This window comes from Clupea harengus, chromosome 6 (assembly GCF_900700415.2).
Source record: "Clupea harengus chromosome 6, Ch_v2.0.2, whole genome shotgun sequence".
Classification (NCBI taxonomy): Eukaryota; Metazoa; Chordata; class Actinopteri; order Clupeiformes; family Clupeidae; genus Clupea; species Clupea harengus.
The window spans coordinates 20517293-20539781 of record NC_045157.1 but is presented as its reverse complement, the minus strand read 5'-3'; the positions used below and the strand labels follow the sequence as shown (position 1 = coordinate 20539781).

General features: G+C 44.7%; 1 protein-coding gene across 2 annotated transcripts; it reads left to right on the top strand.

Annotated features, from left to right (window-relative positions):
• Positions 1–1351: 1351 nt before the first annotated feature.
• On the top strand, positions 1352–19600 carry ptpn5 (protein tyrosine phosphatase non-receptor type 5). 2 transcript variants are annotated; one of them, XM_012834611.3, is made up of 14 exons: positions 1352–2010; positions 7404–7505; positions 8878–9080; positions 9389–9508; positions 9721–9798; positions 10056–10297; positions 10630–10816; positions 11280–11364; positions 11754–11833; positions 12224–12361; positions 12642–12752; positions 13379–13539; positions 15742–15855; positions 16025–19600. In XM_012834611.3, exons 3-14 carry the CDS (start codon positions 8898–8900, stop codon positions 16116–16118), a joined length of 1593 nt encoding a protein of 530 aa, XP_012690065.1. In that variant the 5' UTR covers positions 1352–2010; positions 7404–7505; positions 8878–8897; the 3' UTR covers positions 16119–19600. The 2 variants fall into 2 exon arrangements, with proteins under 2 accessions (XP_012690065.1, XP_031425176.1); XM_031569316.2 differs by having other exon boundaries at positions 16006–19600.
• The last annotated feature ends 2889 nt before the right edge of the window (positions 19601–22489 follow it).

Here is a 22489-nt window from a genome sequence, read left to right as displayed (position 1 = left end):
CTGTGCCTGGTTAGGATATGAGTTTTCATGTGTCAGGTGCGATATGGAGTTAATTTTTTCACAATACATAGTCATCCACTTCTCCATTATTGCCAGGCTAGATTGTTTATCGCCCTTGTGATGAGTACCATGTAGTCAGTAGATGGCCTAATGTAACCATTTTTTGACACTAGATGGCGTTGAAAACAACTCTGTTTCTCAGTGCTTTTATATGAGGTGTAGCTTGATGTGCACATCAGTGTTTTTTTGTTCTTCTTGTTGAATAAATACCAGGAATTATTTTCCGCTAGTGAGACCCATTGAAATTGTTACATGAGGGCGAAGCCTCCGGGAAGAACTGATGTCTGCATACTGCCGAGAAGGCAAGTGCTCTCACTGAACATGGAGGTAACTTTGTTCTAAAGTGACTTTGTCTTTCATAATGAAATACTTATTATGGTTAATCTCATTATGAGTCTATATATATATAGTGCACAGGCTGGTGTGTGACCCAAAAGGCAAAATAATCACCTTAGGCTTGTGCTGTTTTTGTGCTGGCTGGCTGAGACAGATGCCTTAATGGAACGGCTCCCCTGAGCACCTGTTTGCTGCCTCACTGCATTCATGCGCATTCCCATTCATGCTCCCCTCATCTCTGTGTGTGTTTGCTTCGCAGGTGACTGGGATGAAGGGCGGCAGAGATCGCAGATAAGGGGTAGAGGAGGGAGACTGCATACACACTGCAGGAGAGTGGGTGGGCTCTTTCACTTTGCATGTGCAGAAGCAAAGACAGAGAAGTGCCAGGCAACTAGAGGCAGATATGCATGTGAGTGTGTGAGTGTGTGTCTGGATAAAGGATTGTGTGTGTGCTCCCATGAATGTACATTTTTGCATTTTTAACTCTTTACACATATAGTGTGTGACTATCTGTACGCCTACATATTTTGCTTCTTGTGTGTGTGTGTGTGTGTGTGTGTGAGTGTGATCTGTATCTGTATCTGTGTGAGTGTGTGTGTGTGTGTGTGTGTGTGTGATCTGTATCTGTGTGTGTGTGTGTGTGTGTGTGTGTGTGTGTGTGTGTGTGTGTGTGTGTGTGTGTGTGTGTGTGTGTGTGTGTGTGTGTGTGTGTGTGTGTGTGTGTGTGTGTGTGTGCATGTATCAGAGAGAGAGAGAGAGAGAGAGTGAGAGAGTGTATGAAGACTGTGATGACCCACACTGGGGAATGTAATAGGAGAAGCCAGCAGTTCAGACTGCAGCACTGTCATGTCGCCAGGCAGGGTAACATTATGACTGGGTGAGATTGCTTAGAGATGTTCAATCGTGATATCTGTTCATCCTCTACATACACTTTCACCCCTCCCCTTCTCCCTCTTTTCCCTCTCTCTTTCTCTCTCTCTCTCCCTCCCTCTCTGTTCCTCCTCTTCCCTCCACTCCGTTGCCAAGGCTACAGAACAGACACCTAGCTACCTAAACAGTCTGCAGTTCTACCCAATCCAGCAAACAAAGAAATAAAGACACCAATGCCAGAGGCACAGCAGCAGTACCTGCCTACAGCCTTGTCAGAAAAGAAAGAAATAGTAACAAATAGGGAAAGATAGAGTTCGAAAGATTGAGAGAAATAAATACAGAGAGATAGAGAGAGAGAGAGAGAGAGATAGTAAGCAACATCAGACTCCTCTCTCTATCCTATTAGTAGGCAGAGCATTGAGTTGAGGGGGAGGGGGTCTGTCTGGCGCACAGAGTGGAGTGGGGAGAGAGAGATAGTGGGGAGAGAGAGAGAGAGCGTGAGAGAGAGAGAGAGAGAGAGAGAGGGAGAGAGAGAACGCTTTGCCTCTGTTTCGGTGGCATCATCTCCCGCCTGATCTTCCAGCGCTACCTTCCTTTTCTCTCCTCCTCTCCTCCTCTCCTCTCTTCTCTTCCCCCTCTTCTCTTCTCGTCCTCCGCACTGCTCCGCCGCTCTCTGTGATGTGAATATAAATGATGCTACATGACCCGTCGCTCTCATTCTCTCCATCTACTCCCAGCCGATAGGTAAGAGAGAGTGTTGATGCATGTGTCCCTTCACACATCTCTCTTTCTCTTTCTCTTTTTCTCTCTCTCCCTCTAGCCCTTTGGTCTTTCCCTCTCACTCACTTGTTGTCTGTCTTTTTTCTTGCATTGTCTTTGTTAACAGGCGTTTGGTTCAGTCTGCATGGATGCTTTTCTGTGAATGTGTGTGGATGCTTATCAAACGGCACATCTTCAATGAGCAAAGCAAGTCAATGATCTTCATGCCTTATTCATTGGGAAGTGGGAGTGTGTACGTATGTGTGTGTGTGTATGCACTGTGTATTTCTTCAGTTGTGTGATATGCACAGTTAACTCAGTTACAATTTTCATAGATATTTACTAGATATCAACACATGTGTTTACAGGTGTGTAGGTAATGTCAATATTTACATGTACATGAGTGCAGTATAAATACATGGATTGTCAGTCAAGCTTTCAGTGCATTATACCCCCATATACAATAGCAATGTTTTTCATCAGAGTGTCTTTCCTACTGTGGGAAATGTTGTTGGGCTTAGCATATGGTACTATGCTTAACAAGAGCCCATTTTATTGCCAGGGCAACCTGTCCTCTCTCTCTCTCTCTCTCTCTCTCTCTCTTTCTTTCTCTCTTTCCTCCTTCTTGTATGCACAAACACTCATGTATAGAAACTGTACACACACACACATTAGAGGAGTACACCATTTGGCAGTCAGATGAAAGGACATGGTCCATTGCCTTTTAGATCTGTGAGGTCAGCATGTGTTATGTAATTGAGAGAAATCTGTGGAGAATGTCAATGTCACCAAAAATCAGATTTTTTTTTTTTAAATGTGTGCCTCTATTTAGGAGAAATGTTTACAGAGACACAGTGTTTATAGAATAAACACAGAATGTATGGGGGAATGTGCATGTTGTATTGGTAGTGGAACATGTCCACATGATGCAGTGCTTTACTGTGGTTTGTTCAGTGATGTGCTGCATGCTTCCCTTCCCCCTGAAAACAGATATACAGTCTCCATCATTGCAGACCCCATTGATTCAGATCAGCACGTTTTCACACGTGGCATCGTAATCTGAGATGAAAATCTCCTGACCACTTCAAAATATGAGCCTCCCAGAAGTGGAAAAAGAGAAAAATAACAGTTTTTTCCCCTCTGTGTGACTGATGACATACAGGGTAACGAAAAGATGCAATGGAGCCTCATGTCATACATTTCCATCAGCGGTAAACAAACCGGACCTCCTACAAATCAATGTCATTCTTCATCCACCAGGAGACTGAGTCAAGCTCAATTTACTCATTGCTTTAAGCACTGGACTGCAGGCTTATCCTATGTTCAGCCATTGGGAACCCACTGGGTTTCATTCAGACATTTTCAACCTAACTGCGATATTAAGAGAGGTCGCTTCTCACCATCATGGCATATCAGGGACTGTGTGTGATATTATGTAAAAATGAAACAGTGTCCTCATACTGTAGTCTGGGGTTGCCCTCCAGTAGATGATAATGTGTGAGAGGATCACTCAGGGACAGAGAGAGAGAGAGAGAGAGAGAGAGAGAGAGAGCTTGGGTGGCAAAGAGGGCATCCATGCAGATTTGAGTCAGCTGTCATGAAAACATAATTCCATAATGCACGACACACTGCCTTCTTTAAACAAGCTCCTCAAACGAGCTTGCATGTAAACAGGCCATTGGTAGTGCATAGGGAACATGAGTTATCTGTATAGGTGCCTTGCAGTCACCAAAAGTTGTTTCAATTTATCGTTGGCATCAAAGTGATAGTGTTTGTTGTTGTTATTTTAGGTTTTGTTGTTTTTTTGGAATTTAATTTTTTTAGAGTAATTACTAGTGACCCCAGGGCTTTGTTGTCTTTCTAAAATGAGTTGATCCATATTATGTTTAGGTTATTGAGCATACTCTGCTGGGGCACTGACAGGGTTTAAACTAATGAAAAATACATGTAGACTGGTTAGACAACCTGCCTCTTGACACTTACTGCTATGGTTTTAACATTAAACCCAATTCACTGGACATCCTAAGAGGGAGCTGTGGATATTAGTGTAGGCAGAAATATGCCATAAGATGAGCTGTGAGTTTTACTCCTTACAGTTTACCGTACACAGTTTACTCTGGCCGACTGAACTTTAGTTTGCAATTTTGTGTAAGCGCAACAGTTTTGTTTTGTCAGTTTGACACAATAGTTGACACATTGTTGTCACCTATTTGTCTCTGGGCTTTTGCTCATGTGTTATGCTTTCAGTGGAATAAAGTGAAATCCCAGCTATCAAAGCCCATACAAACACTGTACAACAGCGTTAATCACTGTGTGGTGTCTGCTTGTTTTTAAAGACCAGTGGTATGTAAACAGTAGGACAGTAATGAGAGCAGTGAGCTGGTACAATTTCTGCACGCCCCGGCACCTTCTGTGCTGTTGGGGCCTTGGGTGTATTTCCAGCATATACAGTGCCGTGGCAGGCAGAGCTATATGGGGACGTTAAAACGAGGGACGGAGAACTGATCATCGCTTAAGTGTGGAGGCACCATGTTCGCACTGACAAAAAAAAAGTGCCACAGTGTTTCTGGCTAGCCCACAAGAGAAACCAACTGCTTAGGCACATTACAGTGTTTTTGTTGGAAGAAGCTTTGAGATGAGTGTGTGGGATAGCTGTTTCTGATTCATACTCCTCTCCGCTGAGAAGAACACAGCTATAGCTCTCTACATGAGGCAAGGAGAGATCCCTAGAATATTAGTGTTGGTGATGTTATTTTCTCGTTTGAATAACAATTTGCAGTTTTTACCAGCTCCTTTGGTTTTAGTTTTTCAAGAGGTTGTTCAGCACCTGGATATCATGATTACAAAGACATTGTTGCTCGTTGGTCATTTATAATGAATGTGGAGCTGCCAAAACAACAGCTGATGTATTCACCCGATAAAGGCAAGCGTTCATCAACAAATCCAGATCCATAATTCATGAACCAGATGTAAAGCTTATTATTCAGCTTTTTAGTCGGCCATAATTCGCACGCAGAATTACGTCCACTGTGTGCCGAAGACCGCACTGGCTCCCCAGTGGAGCAGAGTTTTGTGTGTACACATTTGCCTGGACCTCAGGCGGGGAGCTGGTTGAGCTGCATGCGTTTGGAGAAATTGATTTTTAACAAGCAGTTAACCTCAAGGAGCCTGGGTTTGCAAGCAGAGCAAAGCATTCGTCTAGTGCTCTGTCTCTCTGGCTTCATATCTCTCTTTTCCAAACTCTGCTTCTTGTCTCTTTTCCTCATCTCCCTCCCCATCATCCCCCCTCCTCTTCTCTTTTCTCTCTCTCTCTCTCTCTCTCTCTCTGTCTCTCTCTCTGCCTCTCTCTCTATCTGCCTCTCTCTGTGAGTGTATGTGTTTAAGCCTGTTTTAGGGCAATGGTTTGCTTTTTGTGTGGGATGGAGAGAGTGTACCAGTGTATGTCTTTGTGTGATTGTGTGTGTGTGAGTGTGTGCGTCAAAACATTATGAGTTAATATGTGTGTGTTTGTGGTGTGTGCGAGGTGTCAGTGTTTGTTTGTGTGTGTGTGTGTGTGTGTGTGTGTGTGTGTGTGTGTGTGTGTGTATGTGTGTGTGTGTTTGTGTATGAATGTGCGCGCATGTGCATAGATGCCAGGCAGGGCCTGCTTTGTGTTTGCCTGCTGCCCCGGGGTCTGTTGCCTGCTCTGGCTCTGGACTGGGCCCTTATGGGAACCAGCTCTGCTCCGCTCTGCTCCACTCTGCTCCTGCCTTCTCTTATTTAGCTTCCCGGCACTAAACCAACAACTGGCCTCTGGAGAACCTGTGGAAATGGCTTGAAAAACACAAAACAGCCAACTAATAGCCAAGTCCTTATTATAATTAATCCCTATTATCTCTGTTAACAGCTAACTGTGTCTGTTCGGACTAATTCTGCAGTGAGATATGTATACACAGTGTTCTGAGGTGTTTTATTTTTTTATTTGTTATTGTTGTGGCCTCGCATAGTTATTTTCCAGTCATTCAGATAATGATGGATCTAATGGCTTACATAACATCAAATGATGGGGTAAATAAAGCTCTTCAGGAGCAATTACACTCTACATTTGTGATGATGGATATTTAGAAAAATCACTCATCAAATGGAGTTCAGTTTGAAAGGATTATGGTTAAACAATACAACACTACGTCTGTTTCTGGTGAAAATAACATGTAGTGTACAAGTGTGTGTTTCCAAAAGAGTGAGAGATTATACAGCATTTATGAAATGTGTACACTTTATTTGATACGTACTGTATACCGTATACCATATTTCCTAATTTTCTATCTCAACCTTGCAAACGAGATACCTCACAAATACTTTAAATAAACCAGGAGATGGCTGCAGTAACAATGCAATGCAATCACAAGAGATTTTTTGCCTTTCCGTTATTGTAAAACCACCGTCTGTTACATTTTATTTGTTACATCATATTCCTTGTGAAACCATGACCTGGCAGTTTTTCCCCCCCGAGAGCTCCCCTCTCCATGTTTCCACAACCCCTCTTTCTAATGCCACCACGACTCCACTCTTTATTCCCACAAAAAAAAGAGCGGTGGTCGAATGCGATCTGAATGTTCAGCTGTTCTATATGCCTGTGTTTGCAGGCAAGTGTGTCCGTTTCCCTGGTTACCTGAACGCCAGGCTCAATCGCGTCATCACTTCAAACCACCTTCACACAGAGAGAGGGAAAGAGAGGAACGAGGGGGAGAAAGTGGTTTGGTTAAAGAGAAAGAGACAGAGGGAAAAAGAGCCATAGAGTGTGAGGGAGCTTGTCCAGTGGTCACAGTCTATTGTTTGAAGGATTGGAAATGAAATGGGCCCCGAGGCCCATGGGTCCTTGTTTTGTTGTAAATGTCCAGCGAAACAGAGTGTAACCTCCTCCTCAACCATCTGATCACTTCTGGAGACTTCCCTGATCAATGCCACTGTTTGCACAGTGGAAGATAACCAAAGGTGCTAAATGTAGCCAGGTTGCACGGAACCAGTGAGGTGATTACCCATCCTCTGTGACATTTAGTATCACTCTGAGAAATCACAAAAGTGGCGGACTCCAGTGTTGACCCTGGATGATTTAGGTTGACTACGGTTGTTTTTGGATTGTTCCTCTGTTTTCTTTTATCATTGTTATGAGTGTTAACATTAAGTAGATAGGCAGAGCTGTGAGAGGAGAGAGAGAATTGTGACGAAAAAAACCTTGGGAGCAACAAATATCTTTGATGTTTTTATACATACAGGACAGTTCTGAATGAACTGTGAATCTGGCCTCAAGCATATTTTTTCTTTAGGTGTCTGTTCTGGTTCGGACCAAGTGCAAATGTTAAGCTATATCTCTTAGTCTTCTCTCCCTCTCTCCTCAGAACTGGTTTACAGTCACAGAGCAAACCAGGCCCTTCAAGACCAGGTCTACATATCTGTCATGTGATCTCCAACCTGCTCTGCTCTCACTGTCTTTCCCAAAGGTGAGTGTGTGCCACATAACGGTTGCAGGATAAGTCCTTTGTATAGGCAGCTATTATCAGCAACACTTTAAAATCATCCGCTGTTCACTGACATAACACATGAACACATACAGATACAGATAAAGAGGATAGGACAAATGGCGAGGACAGTGTTGGGGTGTGAATAGGACCCTGATTGAAAAAGTGGGAGGAGATAATTATGCGTGGGCATGATGAAAGCCAACTTTGGGAGTGTGTATGTGAGTGTGTGTGTGTGTGTGTGTAAGTGTGTGGGTGGGGGGTCCAGAAAGGGAGGGGGGTCTTTCTGAGAGTCAGGTCTGTACAATAGGGGCCAATCTTAGCACAAAGGATGCAAGGAGACACAACACTCAAGAGCCGCCAGCTGGACTCATTAATGGATGTCTCTGCCCCTCTCAATTTCCGGAGAGAGAGAAAGAATGGGGGAATAAATAATATTCATTAACAAAGAGGAGAGAAGAATGGGAGAGATGGAAGGAAAGGGAAAATGGAGAGAGAGAGAGAGGTAGCAAAAAGTGGGGGTGGGAGATGAGTAAGTGTTTCCCTTGGAAAGGCCACGTGCTGCTGGGGGGAGTGACTCATCACACACACACACACACACACGCACACACACACAGACACACACACACACACACACACGCACACACACGCACACACACACAGTCGCACACAAAGAGGCCTGTGGCTGTAACAGACTGGTGCCCACCTGATGGCCCAGGCTGCCTGCAGAGCACCGGAGGGCCAATCACGATGTGAAGCCTGCCTCAGTCCAAGCGGCAGTAGTGCGGCCGTGACGACAACAGAGCGCTTCGTGACCGAGGGAGCTAGGTGACTCTCCCTATACCTCTGCCAATGAGAGCAACCATCAGGTTGCGATTTTTTTATTCCCTTTCCTTTGCTGGCGGAATTTCTATATACCTGGTGTGTAGTGTGTGGTGAAGTTGTCGCGGTGGCGAATCAATCTTTTTGTGCAAGTATAGTTGTGATATCAATTACAAGTCGTGGAGAATCAATCTTGGGAGGATACTTTTTAGAGTACATAAAATCAGAGTTTAGGGATCAGTATGCTTCTGTGATCAATATGTTAAGTATGACTTTATGACTTAAAAGTGGCAGGTGAATTGTATACTCTTAGCAGATGTATATGCACATTTATCTTAATGAAATGAAATCTTCTAAAATGTCAATGTTCATGCTCTTCTTATGTGAAAGGCCATTTTTTTATGTTTTAATGCATTTTAATGCAACATTCTTATTCACTTATTAAACTGATATCCATGCTGTTGAGAATAACAACATGCATCAGCATCACAGGTCTTTATGTCTGTGGGTTTTCTTGGATTCCACACAACAGGTGTTTGACTGACTCCAAGGATGACCCAGAATAGCACGAGGGCGCTGCCCACGGCAGACGACACAGATAAGGACCAGGAGAGTGAGACCACCGGCACCCCCGACCCCGTGGAGGAGGCCGGAGGGTCTGTGTGGGACCGGGCCTGGAGGGCAGGACTGGCGGCCGGGGCCTTCCTCAGCATCTATGCCGTTTCACAGATACTGGTGAGAATCAGCAATCTCCAGTGGCCATAGAGTTATAGATATGCATTTAAAACATTCAGCTGTTATGTTTGTGAAGTCTAATTTATTTGTATCCGATCATGGTAGAGTACCGTAGTTTGATCACTGACAATGATAAACCAGTACGACTTCTGAAAAATGGAACACTGTTCTTTGTTTGTCCTGTGTCCCACTTTGCGGTGTACAACATGTGGAATACATGTATTATTTCGAATATGGGTTAATGTAAGCTATGTGTACATTTAAAAAGTGTGTGCAAATAGGCGATGTGTGTGGTTTGTGCCCTGCAGGGAGTGTGGGTCTTGTACATGCTGAATGGCTACCCAGCGTTCCCAGCAGCTCATAAAGTGCTGGATCTCCTGCAGTACCTGCTCTCATCCACAGACCAGGAGGGATCAGCCCAGGAACAGGTCCGTGGGTTTCCATGGTGACAGAAGAATGTTACCCAACCATTTGTATTGAGGCAAACATAAATTAATCATTAGCAGTGGCAGTAGTGTATGTTTTTTATTGTGTGGCATACAGCACAATACAACAGCTTCCAGAGCTCTGTAGGTGAAGATGGCAGTGTTTGGAGTTTCCCAGGTTGTTGCTGTCATTGTTTACTGTGGGTCCATCGCAGGTGGAGATCTGGAGGGTGGAGACTTTATGCCCCCTGCTGGCCACTCTCTTCCTTGGCGTTGTGATCCTTGGCACTGGGGTGAGTCTGTATTCATCTCACATTTGTGTTTAACGGCTAAGGTCAGCACCTGATTCAGAACCATGAGAATTTAAGCCATTTTGTATTTCTGTGGATTAGAAGAACAAGCCTTGGATGCACTGCTGAAAGTGAAGGCGAATCTAGCACTATCCTCAGTCAGTTTGTTTACTGTCAGTTTTGCTGCAGATAGTCTGCTGCTCCATCCCCAACTCTCAGACATGATGCCGTGTTCCATCACTGTCTCTCCCATCCGACAGACTCTCTTCTGCATCCGGATGCTGGTGCCTGGACCCCGTCCCGCCTTCCCCGACGACCGGCGCCAATCCATGAGTCGCCAGCCCTCCTTCACCTACTCCGAGTGGACGGATGCCAAGACGGGGGACTTCTTTGACCTGGATCCTGTGCCTGAGACGCCTGTGTTTGACTGCTTCATGGACATGAAGGCCGATTCTGACCCCGGCGGCACTCTGTGTGTCAAATCTGTGGGCATTCAAGAAAGGTGAGACACACGGACTAAATTGACTAAATTAAATGTTGTCCCACTTGTTTAATAATTTCCTAAAGACCCTAAACAGGTCTGTTGTGTCCTTAATAAAGTTGCTGTTTCATATCAGGCAATATCAGCATTCCCTCTGGTTCACTCAGAACTAAATCTCAACCAGTTGAGTCACAAAGAAAGAGGAAGCATAAAAACGTGTTATCAAACGCATTAAATGTATCTTCAAGCAGGGTTAACATGTCATCCTTATGTATCAAATTATTTGTGCCATGAATGCAGTTGCGCAGCATGTGTTTTGCTGTCAGAGTGAGACTCTCCTCTCTCTGTGACAGACGAGGCTCCAATGTGTCGCTGACGTTGGACATGTGCACCCCTGGCACCACGGAGCCTTATGGGGCCCTGCTGTCTCCGCGGGACCAGACTACCAAGGAGTACCTGCATAAGGCCTCCAACGTGCTGACACCAGCCGAGCTGCATGCCAGGGCCCTGGATGAGGCAACACTGCAGGCTGAGTTCTATGTAAGTCCACTCATGTGACCGACACCACATACATGTCCTGCGCGCACATTAACCTAGATCTTGTGACCTGGTTGAGACTGGACTCTTTTATTTTCTCTTTTCTCATTATATATTTAAATGCGTGCTCCTGAGAATAGAAGTGTACTACATTTCTATTTAGATCATTTGGTAGATGCTGTCAGCCAGGGCTACTGATAGAACAGTTATATATGTGTTTTTGTCAGTGATGCACAGGAAGTTTAACCTATAAGTTTAACACAGTCGACACCACACTCCACCAGTGGAACTACGGGGTTGCAGTATTGCACTCTGTAGCACAGACTTAAAAGCTATCGCCAATCTGTTGTTTGAAGTTCATACTGTAGTGGTATAAAGCATAGGGCATATTATGGGCTATGATACGTAGATCCATGTTGACAATGCATGTGGCACATACAGTATTTGTGTTACAATATCTTAACAGGAGACTCCAATGAATTTTGTGGACCCAAAGGAATACAGCATTCCTGGTGTAGTACGGAAAAATCGATACAAGACCATTCTTCCCAGTAAGTGTTGCTGCACATGAATTTGTTAATTATTTTAAGATGATAGCACTTACACAGAAACCAGGCTGCAAGACGTCTCTTCATTAACACCAAATGTTAGAGTGATATGCGTAAAATTATACATAATGCGTTGGAGAATCTGGGAGGAGAATATGTGGAGAACATCTGGGAGGAGAATATGTGGAGAATCAGAACAAAGGGAACACTTTTGTGCTACAGCAATTTGATTTGAGTCAGTTTGTTTCCAGAACAGTATTTCCAGTTATTATATTTACAGCACACAGTTCCGCAATAAACGACTTAGTGTGTTTGGCAAGTTCCCAGGTAAACAGATGGGAGATGTGAGCTCTGGTAAACCCTAGCTAAGGCAGCGCACTCTTGTGTTTCAGACTCACACAGCAGAGTCTGCCTTAAAGCCATGGACGAAGACGACTTCCTCAGCACTTACATCAATGCCAATTACCTGCGGGTGAGTGGTCTCTTGCTTATTGAGTCCATGCAATGCACCCTGAATGCTATAAAATGACATAATCGCTTTCTCTCCCCGAACAGCTTGTGCTGTGTTCAGTCTCTTATTTAGTTTGTTCTGTGCTCAATCTACTAAACTTCAAGTCAGGTTATACATTGAAACATACATATACCATTGTTGCATATGACTGTATGATTTGTAAGTCTACAATGATGTACATAACTACATCATATACTTCAAATGCATTCTGTTAAATTGCATGCAACCTGGTGGCAACCAGTTGCTTAAGTGCTTCAGCCCTGACTGATGTTCTGGACTGATGGGGATCCAGCTGTGTGTGCTCGGGGCTATGCTGGGTGAATGAGGGCTGACTGTGGGGGTGTGTGGCAGGGCTACGGGGGAGAGGAGAGGGCCTACATCGCCACCCAGGGCCCGACGGTCAACACGGTTGGGGACTTCTGGAGGATGGTGTGGCAGGAGTGCTCACCCATCGTTGTGATGATCACCAACATTGAGGAGAAGAATGAGGTCAGGCTAAACCAGGCCACATACTCTCCGGCACCATACTGTATACACATAGACACATCATGCACACAAATAGCATACAAATAACACAGATTATTAAGTATAAACACAAACATAAATTCTGTCTCTTTGTCTTCTCAGTACACATGGAAATATACCCACAGTAAATGAGCCATGTTGTATTGGAACTGATGCCACGGCAAACACGTCTTGTGGCTCAGCTTTTGTTGTTACGTCATGTGATATGTGAAGGCTGCATTTGTCTGACTCTGTCACCATGCAGAAGTGCACAGAGTACTGGCCAGAGGACACTGTGACTTGTGAGGGGATTGAAATCACAGTAAAACAGGTCATCCAGGCGGACGACTACAGCCTTCGGATCTTTGCTCTGAAGGTGACTGTATTGTGTATATGCATGTGTGTGTGTGTGTGTGTGTGTGTGTGTGTGTGTGTGTATGTGTGTGTGTGTTCTGTCTGTCTGTCTATGTGTGTATACATGTGTGCACATTCTCTAAAAACTTGGCACATTTTCTGAATTTCTGAGGGAGGGGGGAAGAATATTTTGTATGTCATCCCAATCATGCATTTACTAGCTGTCTTGCTCTGGACGCATTGCTGTCATGGCAACTAATATCCTTAGCAACACAGTGTCAAACATAAATAAAGAAATTCTGGTGGCTGAAAATAACTATATTCTGTTCAGAGGGCCAGTGTTTCTTACATTTTAGCTACCGATACAACTGTAAGACTGTGCAGGTACAGTGGCTTGCGCAGTGGGGCCATATAAAATATGTATTTGGGTTACAGAAGGACACAGTTTGCTTCAGGGGCAAGGAGGATGTTGTCCTGTTTTTTATTATATTTATATTTGGTGGGCACATTTTGAAACCCACTAGTTTGCATGCAAATTTCTGCATGAAGGGTAACAGAGTTTTGATTCTGTATGTAGCAGAGCATTCGTGACCAATTAGGGTGTGTTGATTTCCATACGTCCTGAAATGCCGTGTGTGTGACTTGCAGTGTGAGGAAGAGGAGCGCAGCCTCAGGCAGTACTGGTACACCTCATGGCCTGACCAGAAGACACCAGACAAAGCCCCGCCTCTTCTTGAACTGGTCCAGGAAGTAGAGGAGGCACGGCAAGAGGCTCCCATGGGAAGTGGCCCAGTCATCGTCCACTGCAGGTACTCCAAGCTTATTACATTCTCTCATCTGTTATTTCATTTTGTTTGAACAGTGAAGAAAGTAGAATGGAGGATATGAACTCATGGAAGGACTTCAGGTGGACATTCCTGAAGAAATGAAAAAATTCCATCCAAGAATAGAAAAAAATAGAACAAGAAAAAATTGTAATAGCCTCTAATTAGCTGCATTGATTGGCACACTGCTGTTTACATACCAGTATCAGATGGAGTAGTCAAGATTGCTTATTGCTGCTGTATCACATTATTTCAACTAAAAAACCTTTCACAACACAACGCAACACAACTTCTGCTATGTTGTGAATTCTTTTCACATCTCCTCTATAGTCCTTGGGGAGGAAACCAACAAGGGGCTTTCACTCGGAAAATACCTGTCAAAAAACATTATCTCCAGCATCTTCCCAGCTCTGTTTGCCTTCCCAGAGCCATGATTACAAATCAGCCCACGGCCCGAGGTCACTCAGCGGACCGTGCTTTAACTCTGGGGTGTGGAGAGGCTTTGACACAGATGAAATGTGCCATCGAAGATGGCCCCGGGGCAGGAGCGGCCTTGGTTGACTCACCTGATGAAGGCAGCTGTGTAAGGGCCAGGGCACAGGAGCCTTTTGGGGTGATCTCCACACCCATAGATCCCAATCCCAACTCTGCGTGTTTGAGTTGGTTCTCCTTTCTCTCTCAACCTCTGGTCTTGCTTCAGTAAGGATTTAGAGATCAACTTGCCACCTAGCTATAGCCCAACAGGCTGAGCCTACCCAACATAGAATTTTAGTATTTGCTTTTACAGAGCCAAAGAAACAGATTCTGTGCAGAGGTTGGTGAGCTTACATAAATGTTGACACTCTTGCGGCAGGGTATAAGAACACATGCCTTTGGCACAGAGCACACTTTTGGTCATGAAGCCCCTAAGTACACGTTTCTGTACACATACGGGATTAAAGATAAGATAAAAGCAGACACTTGTGACAGGAATGACGTGTCAGACCCAAAAATTAGTGCAGGCCTAAAAATGCTGTCATGCAGAATTAATGGTAATGCGTAACCTATTAGCTTGATGGTTTCCCATAGTTCTGTTGAATGTGTTTGCCTGAAACACACATTTCATTCAAAGTTTTTTAGGCAAACTCTGCCATTCTCTCACACAATGCTCATATGTCCACAACCCTCACCTATACATAACAATAAGTGATACATTCCTTTCAAATGATCCTACAGGGGTAAGTCAAATGATCAAGCTAGACACAAAAACTAAAAAACAAGAAATCCAGGTAAATTCACACAGACTAAAATGAGAAGAAAAAAACATTAGTCTGTTCTGCCTGCTTCAGTTTGATTAAAAAATCTAAAACACGGGCCTTTCAGCCTAATAATTAATTTACCAGGGCACAATTTCTGTGTTTCTCTGTCCACGTGGAAAACTTTCTGGTCGATTCCAGACGGCTAAACCAGTCCTGTTGTTCTACATACAGTATATATTTGGAGCACCAACAATAATTTATCACCTTTCACTTGCACTATTTTTCACCTTTCCTATACTCTTTTATTGACAGGTATAAGGACACGTTTGAATTATGGCTGACACAACATTTAATACATTTCCAATATTCTGTAATATTCATTGTATATTCATGAAATGTTCATTGTATATACAACATAATGGTATGCACATCAAAATAAAACTGCTGTATATTTCCAGACAAAACCTTATGAACCCAAATGGTTCCTTTTTCCCACACACCATGAGTGTCCTGCTGTCTCATGGAGGCTTACAGTTGTTTTTTTCATGTGTTGGAGGAGGGCTTTAAAAGTCAGCTGCAGGGTCTTTGTGCCAATGCTGTCAGGCGTTCCAGGACCTCCTGCAGATCTCGCTGCCCTCACAGCTCCCCTTCACCAGCTCACCCCCTTCCACCCTCAAGCCTCTGTTGGATGACCTTTTGGTGTGCTGTTTGGTCAAAAACAAAATGTTCCCTTAAGGCAGGATGGAGGCAGGATTTGCTGTGTCTTTGCTTATGGTTCTATCCAAAAGCAATTGTCTACTTGTTCTGTTCTAAATGATTTTGTGGATAATTTTCGAATTAGAATCATTTAGAATATGCTGGCAACTCTAGATCACAATCTAAATCATGAATGTGTTGTTTTTTTCTCTGCATGTTTGTTGGTTTGTTTATCTGCCCGTGGGATCCACAGTGCTGGCATTGGCCGCACAGGCTGTTTCATTGCCACAAGCATCCTTTGCAAACAGCTGATAAATGAAGGAGTGGTGGACATCCTCAAAACCACCAGCCAGCTTCGCCTAGACAGGTGAAATAAAAGCCCACACTTGTGGCATGACATGCATCACAATTACACCATAGTTTCAGCATCAATCCGTTTTTTTTTTTTTGACAGAACATGACTAAAGTGTATGTTAATGAATGAACATTCTCCTCCATTTTGTCCATCTAACTGAAGCCAACTGTTCCGCTTCCAGGGGTGGGATGATCCAGACAGCAGAGCAGTACCAGTTTGTTCATCACGTTCTCAGCTTGTATGAGAAGCAGATGTCCTACCATGCGGAGGAGTAAACAACACGGACGTCCCTCCACACAGACCAACAGCCCCACCCTCTGCCCTGTCTGCACTACATCTGAACCAGCCTTGCATGCCATTCCAACAGACCTGCCTGAATCAGCATGGAATCCCATTCTAACAGACATAACTGACCGCAGCATCACACCTCAGACGTAAGCTCCGATCGAGACGGTTCATCAACATCCAGAAGCACACGATCGACAGTCATTCCAGTCACCAGATCAGACTTATCAAACGCCCCCTGCGTAGCATCATCAGGGGACCTGATCCAAATCAGAATATGATTTGCAACTGTCCACTGCTCGCACTGACTTTACGAAGCCTGCGAGGGAACTACGAGGACTGACTTTACGAAGCCTGCGAGGGGAACTACGAGGACAGAGTGTAGCCTGATGGTTCCAATGGGATGCCATTAGCACATGTCCCCAAAGACTTCCTTGCCTTGCAGCCCAAAGCCTGGCACTGTCTGAGCTCTTTGGTGCTGTTGGAGAGACTCTTTTTCAATCCGAATGTAACGAGGGCAGATGGCCATGCGACACAAACCAGATCTCAATGTGTCATTACCGCACAACTATCCACAAAGAAGAAGAAGAACAACAACGACAACAAAAAACCATAGAGGGACAATCTTGACTTTCTTAGTCTTTTTACAGTGGTGTTTGAAATGAGACTGACTGCAATCATTCTCATAAGAACCTGGTCATCATACTGCCTGTATCAGCAGAAGAGCAGTATTGTTTGCCAGCCAAAAAAAACCTGAAGGATTTAGAGCCTAAACATTGTCTACATTGGTCTCTACAGGGCAGAACTGATCCACAAACATACCTGTTCATAATTAGCATAATTAACATGGATGCTGATTTTCAAATACAGGAGAGTGAATGCATTATTGGGTGTTTGTGTATGTACGTGTATGTGCATATGTGACTGTGTGAGCGCATGTGAGTGTGTGTGTGTGTGTGAGTGTGTGTGTGTGTGTGTATGTTTGTGTGTGTGTGTGTGTTTGTGTGAGCATGGATGCACTTAATGTGTGCATTTAGTGTGTGAGAGAGAGCGTTGATTACGATACAATGATATGGGTGCATAAAATATGTCATTCTTAGTTGAGAGAAGTCAGTCTGAAGCATGTGCAGTATTAGTTCATAACGGTCTGTTGAGTGGCATGTTGGAGAGGGACAGAGTGCCTCTCGTCACCCAAATTCTCCTATAGAATGTGTACAACTCTGCACAGGCAGGACACCCTGCTGTTAACTACAACAAGCTATAATGTTTTTTAGACATTGACAGCCTGCATTGTGGTTGGTCTCAAGGAATAGGTTAATCTAGCACATGTATTTTATACATAATGGCCTTACTCAGTGTCTGTCTGTCGGTCTTTTCCTTGTCCACATGCCTTCCTGTCCTGACTCTCCTGCTTGTTGCTGTTTTTGTTCTTGGTGATGTTCCACTTGACTTGAACACACATTTGATGCTGCACCTCAAGATTTTATGTGATCAAAATGCCGGTACACTGTATATCCAACTACTGTTAACCATGTACATAACAGCTTGCTTCTGTGACGGAAGTATGAGAGTGTGGCACATAGCAGAAGAATTGCAGACCCTGGATTTGCAAGCGTCCCACTTTAACTTGATCAATGAATGATCTTTTATTGATTTGCCTGTTTCTCTTCTACTGACTTGGACTTAATTTGTATGTGAGTCGGCTTATCCGTTTAGTTCTCTGGGTGTATCATTCGCAGCAAAAAGAGACACAAGCATTGTTCTAGATGGCAGCTCTATCAAATGATCTGACAGCTTTGCTCAGATGTTTTTTTTTTCTCCCCCCCAGTCTGCATGACAAAGTCAACAATGAACTGTGTCCGTGTGAGCGACTCCAACAGAGTGTCTGAGACAGTGCATCTGCACTCTGTGTGATCTGCATCTAGTGATGTGTGCCATTTCACATCTCGAAATTCATGAGATGTCCTTTAAATGTGCATTATTTATTTTCTTCCACGTCTAATGAAATTGTTTGTATTCTTAATCAAGAGCTAATGTATCATTGTGGTTGGTACTTATATTATATTGTTTTGTTTCAGTATAGCACAAGTTGGCTTCATATATTTGCTTTGTATTAAGTTTTAGTGTTATGATGAGTGTGTTTGATAATCTAATATGACATCGTTTTTTCTAATCGGTTTATGTTTTGATGTTCTATCTGTTTCAGCATTGCCAACATCTCCCTGGTTCTATACACTGCCAAAGACTGCATTCAGAATACATTTACATCCATGATAGAATATAGTTTAATCCAAGGAGACTGGAAGTAGAATGAATGCTTATATTGTTCTGGTGCATGTGTTCCAAACTGGAATTAGACTCTTGGCCTTGGTGGTGTTTGCACCATGTTCAGCTGACTGAGCCACATCAACTCTATACTACAAATGCTAATCTTATAAATATACTGTGTTTGTATCCAGCTAATTCCTACAAAGTGGAGTTAATCAAACGAAGTGCAGCAGGCTTAAAAGCACGTGTCTGCAGCTGATTGACTGTTGCCTTTGCAGACATAAAATGAAGGTCTTTTAGTTACAAGTGGACACACAAATACTTCAATCCGTGCCCATGCTACTTTCAGCAGCTTCTGTATCTCATTCTTTTGCATTTTTACTTCTTGTTGAAGTTAGGTTATAATAACAAATAAACAACAAGTCAACTTATTTCCAGATTTTATACTAACAGGTAATTTTATTAACAATCCTGGACATTAGGATGCTTATTACACCTTTGCCAGAGTTGTCATTGTATGCTATATTTCTTGTAGCTCTAATAATAATAAATGCAGAATAGACCATATTCAGCCTTTCGTGACGGCTTGAACAGGAAGTGCTGCTGTGGGTGGGTAGAATAGCACCCAGCACTTCCTCCTCCCTTCCGCTGTAGCCAAGCTCCCTCTATCTGAGCTTGGCCAGGAAGAGATCCACGCCTTTCACCCCCTACTCCGGCCCAGAATCCTCCATCTGTCCTGCCCATCTGTTCACCCTGGGCTGGTGCAACCGCAAACACTTCCCCCTCTCCCACATCATGCCTCTGCCTGTGAGATAAAAAACACTTCAGGTGCTCTGTTGTTGGCAATGTTGTGATGGAATCTTAGCGTTCAAAGGAATGTGAGGCTACTTATGTATTCTTTTCTGTTCTGTTAAAATGTTGTTTTTTATTCAATATTTCTAAAGAACTACCTGAAATATGTTTGTTTGTTATTTATTTATTTATATTTATTTGTAAATTTATTGTTTGGTATATCATCATATCCCAATCAATTTCATTGGATCCTAAAATGGCAGAGGACCTCTTTAAACCATTGCCTAATCAGATGCCTTGTGTCCATGCTGTAAAAGACCTACATAGAATGTAAAACCACTGAATTTACCATTTCATGGCTTGTATGATTGGATATTGCTTGATCTTTAAAATAAAATGCTACTTGTATTTATCCAAGAAAAACAATGATTATTCTTCTGCACTAACGAGCAGCTTGAGCAGCATGTCAGGAAACAGTACAGCGATCCTGCAAGGAACGTCCCACTAGGAACACCTGGGTATGTACCGCGGCCTACACCACCAACCTCTAAGTTCAACATCATGCCCCCCAAGCTCAGCGAAGTCAGGCACGTCGTGGAGAAGGCAAGGTCTTCATCAAGGTCTTCATCCCAATGGAGTACCCTACAAGCTCTATAAGAACTGCCCCAAGGTGCTAGAGCTGCTATGGTACATCATGAGAACTGTCTGGAAAAAGCGAAGCATTCTGTCTGAGTGGCAAAGAGCGGTAGCAGTCTTCATCCCCAAAGAAGAGAACTCCAAAAGCATCGGCCAATTCAGGAGCATCGCCCTGCTCAACGTGGAAGGGAAGATCTTCTTCTCTGTGCTGGCCAAAAGGATGACCAACTACCTGATGGAGAACAACTACATTGACACCAGCTGCCAGAAAGCAGGGGTCCCAGGCTTCCCAGGCTGTGTAGAACACTCTTCGATGATCTGGGAACAGATCCAAAAGGCCAAGCGCGAGAAGACGGACCTGCATGTCATCTGGCTCGACCTCGCCAACGCCTATGGGTCAGTGCCACATCAGCTGATCAGCTATGCCATGGAGTTTTTCCACATGCCCTCCTGTATTAAGAACTTGGTGGCAAACTATTTAAAGGATCTGCAGATGTGCTTTGCCCTACAGGACTTCATCACCGGGTGGCAACAACTAGAGGTGGGAATTGCCATGGGGTGTGCCATTTCTCCCATTCTGTTTGTGGCAGCCTTCGAGATCATCCTCATCGGAGCAAGACAGACTGTGGGAGGGATTAAACTACCATCCGGACAGAAGCTACCTCCACTGAGGAGCTACATGGACGATGTCACAAGCCTCCTTCAGACAGCACCCTGCACATCTAGACTGCTGAAAAGGATGGACGAGCTGATGTCCTGGGCAAGAATGAAAATCAAGCCTGCCAAGTCCCGCAGCCTGTCCCTCAGAAGGGGAGTCAGAAATGACAGCACCATCTTTGTCGCAGGTGGCGAGAGAATCCCACTTCTGTCTGAGCATCCCATCAGAAGCCTAGGTAGAGAGTACACATCAGAGCTCTCCGACAAGCAAATGGGTAGAGCTGTGTTGAAACAACTCTCAGATGGCCTGGCAAAGATCGACCAAAGCCAGCTCCCGGGGAAGTACAAGGTGTGGATCTACCAGTTCACACTCTACAGAAGGATAATGTGGCCACTGAAGATGAGTGAGATTCCCTCATCTACAACAACCAAGATGGATGGGAAAGCCAACTCATTCATCCGAAAGTGGCTGGGGCTACCAAGGTGCTTCTCTGACACTGGCCTCTTTGGGAAGAACACCTTGCAGCTGCCACTACAATCCATCAGTTTGGGCTACAAGCAGGAAAAGACCAGGCTGCTTCTTGAATTAAGAGAGTCCACCGATCAGTCAGTTAGAAACGCAGGCGTCAAGGTCCGTACTGGCAGGAAGTGGGACGCCCAAACTGAAGTCGACCGAGCAGTTGGCAGGCTGCAACACCAAGAAATCGTGGGCAGGGTCCAGGCAGGAAGGGCAGGACTAGGCTGGGGAGAGGCCAACCGGAAAGAGAGAAAGGAGATGGTGGTGTCAGAGGTGATAAGGACGGAGGAAGAGCGCTATAAGATCAAGGCTGTGTCCCAGAGCCGACAAGGAAGCTGGACAACCTGGGAGGCTTTCAGACTTGTGGAAGATCCCTCAAGCGAGGCTCGGCTTCCTCATCAGGTCAACGTATGACACGCTTCCCTGTCCTCGGAACCTCCACCAGTGGTTCGGAAACGAGGAAGTCTGCCCACTCTGTAACACTCCCAACGCAAGCCTCCGGCACATCCTGTCGGGCTGTAAGATCGCGCTTTCGCAGGGACGCTACAGATGGCGCCATGACCAGGTCCTGACAAAGCTAGCTGAGGTACTGGAAGGGCGCAGACGGGAAAGCAGGGGATGTCTCCCACCAACGGAACACCACATCAACTTTGTCAGGGAGGGCGGAGAAAGAAGAAGCACCAGGCCAAAAGCAACACCAAAGCTCTTTTCCTCCGACCAGGAGTGGAACATGCGAGTAGACCTTGGCAGGCAGCTCCAGTTCCCCAGCGAAATCACCACCACGTCTCTCCGACCTGACATAGTGGTGTGGTCCACCAAGGCAAAAACTGCACTCCTCATTGAGCTCACAGTACCATGGGAGGAGGGAATCGAGGCCGCTTTCGAACGAAAGAAGACCAAGTACTCGGACCTGGCTGCGGAGTGCAGGGAGGCTGGCTGCCCAGTGGAGTTTGGATGCCGAGGCTTTGTGGGGCAGTCAACCACACGCCTACTAAGGGACGCAGGCGTGACAGGAGGAAAGCTTAAGAAAGCAACAAAAGAGCTGGCGGAAGAGGCAGAGAAGGGCAGCTTTTGGCTGTGGCTAAGGAGGAGGGGAAAGGGCTGGGGAAAGAACACCTAACCTAGATACCAGCTGCAGGGGGTGACAGGGAGACGTCCCCGTCACTGCTCCGCCACCAGGAGACGTTCCAGGATTAAAGGAGCGAAACGTCTGTGAATGGTGGTTCCTGGCTGACGACCCTGCAGCTGATCCACAGGCACCGGAGGAGGTGCGTCAGGCAGCAATGCCCAGCAGGAAATTCAAGCTACCTGTTCAATTACTTAGGAATCATGCATCACCTGTAATGTGTTGTTACATTCTAGAAAAGTCCTGTCTTGTTTGTTTCTGCAATTCATTTCAAACAGTATTTTTCAGAACTTGTTTTATCACCATGGAAACAGAATGAGGAAGGCTGCAGTGGTATGGTGCTCTGTGCATTATTTGAGGGGCTC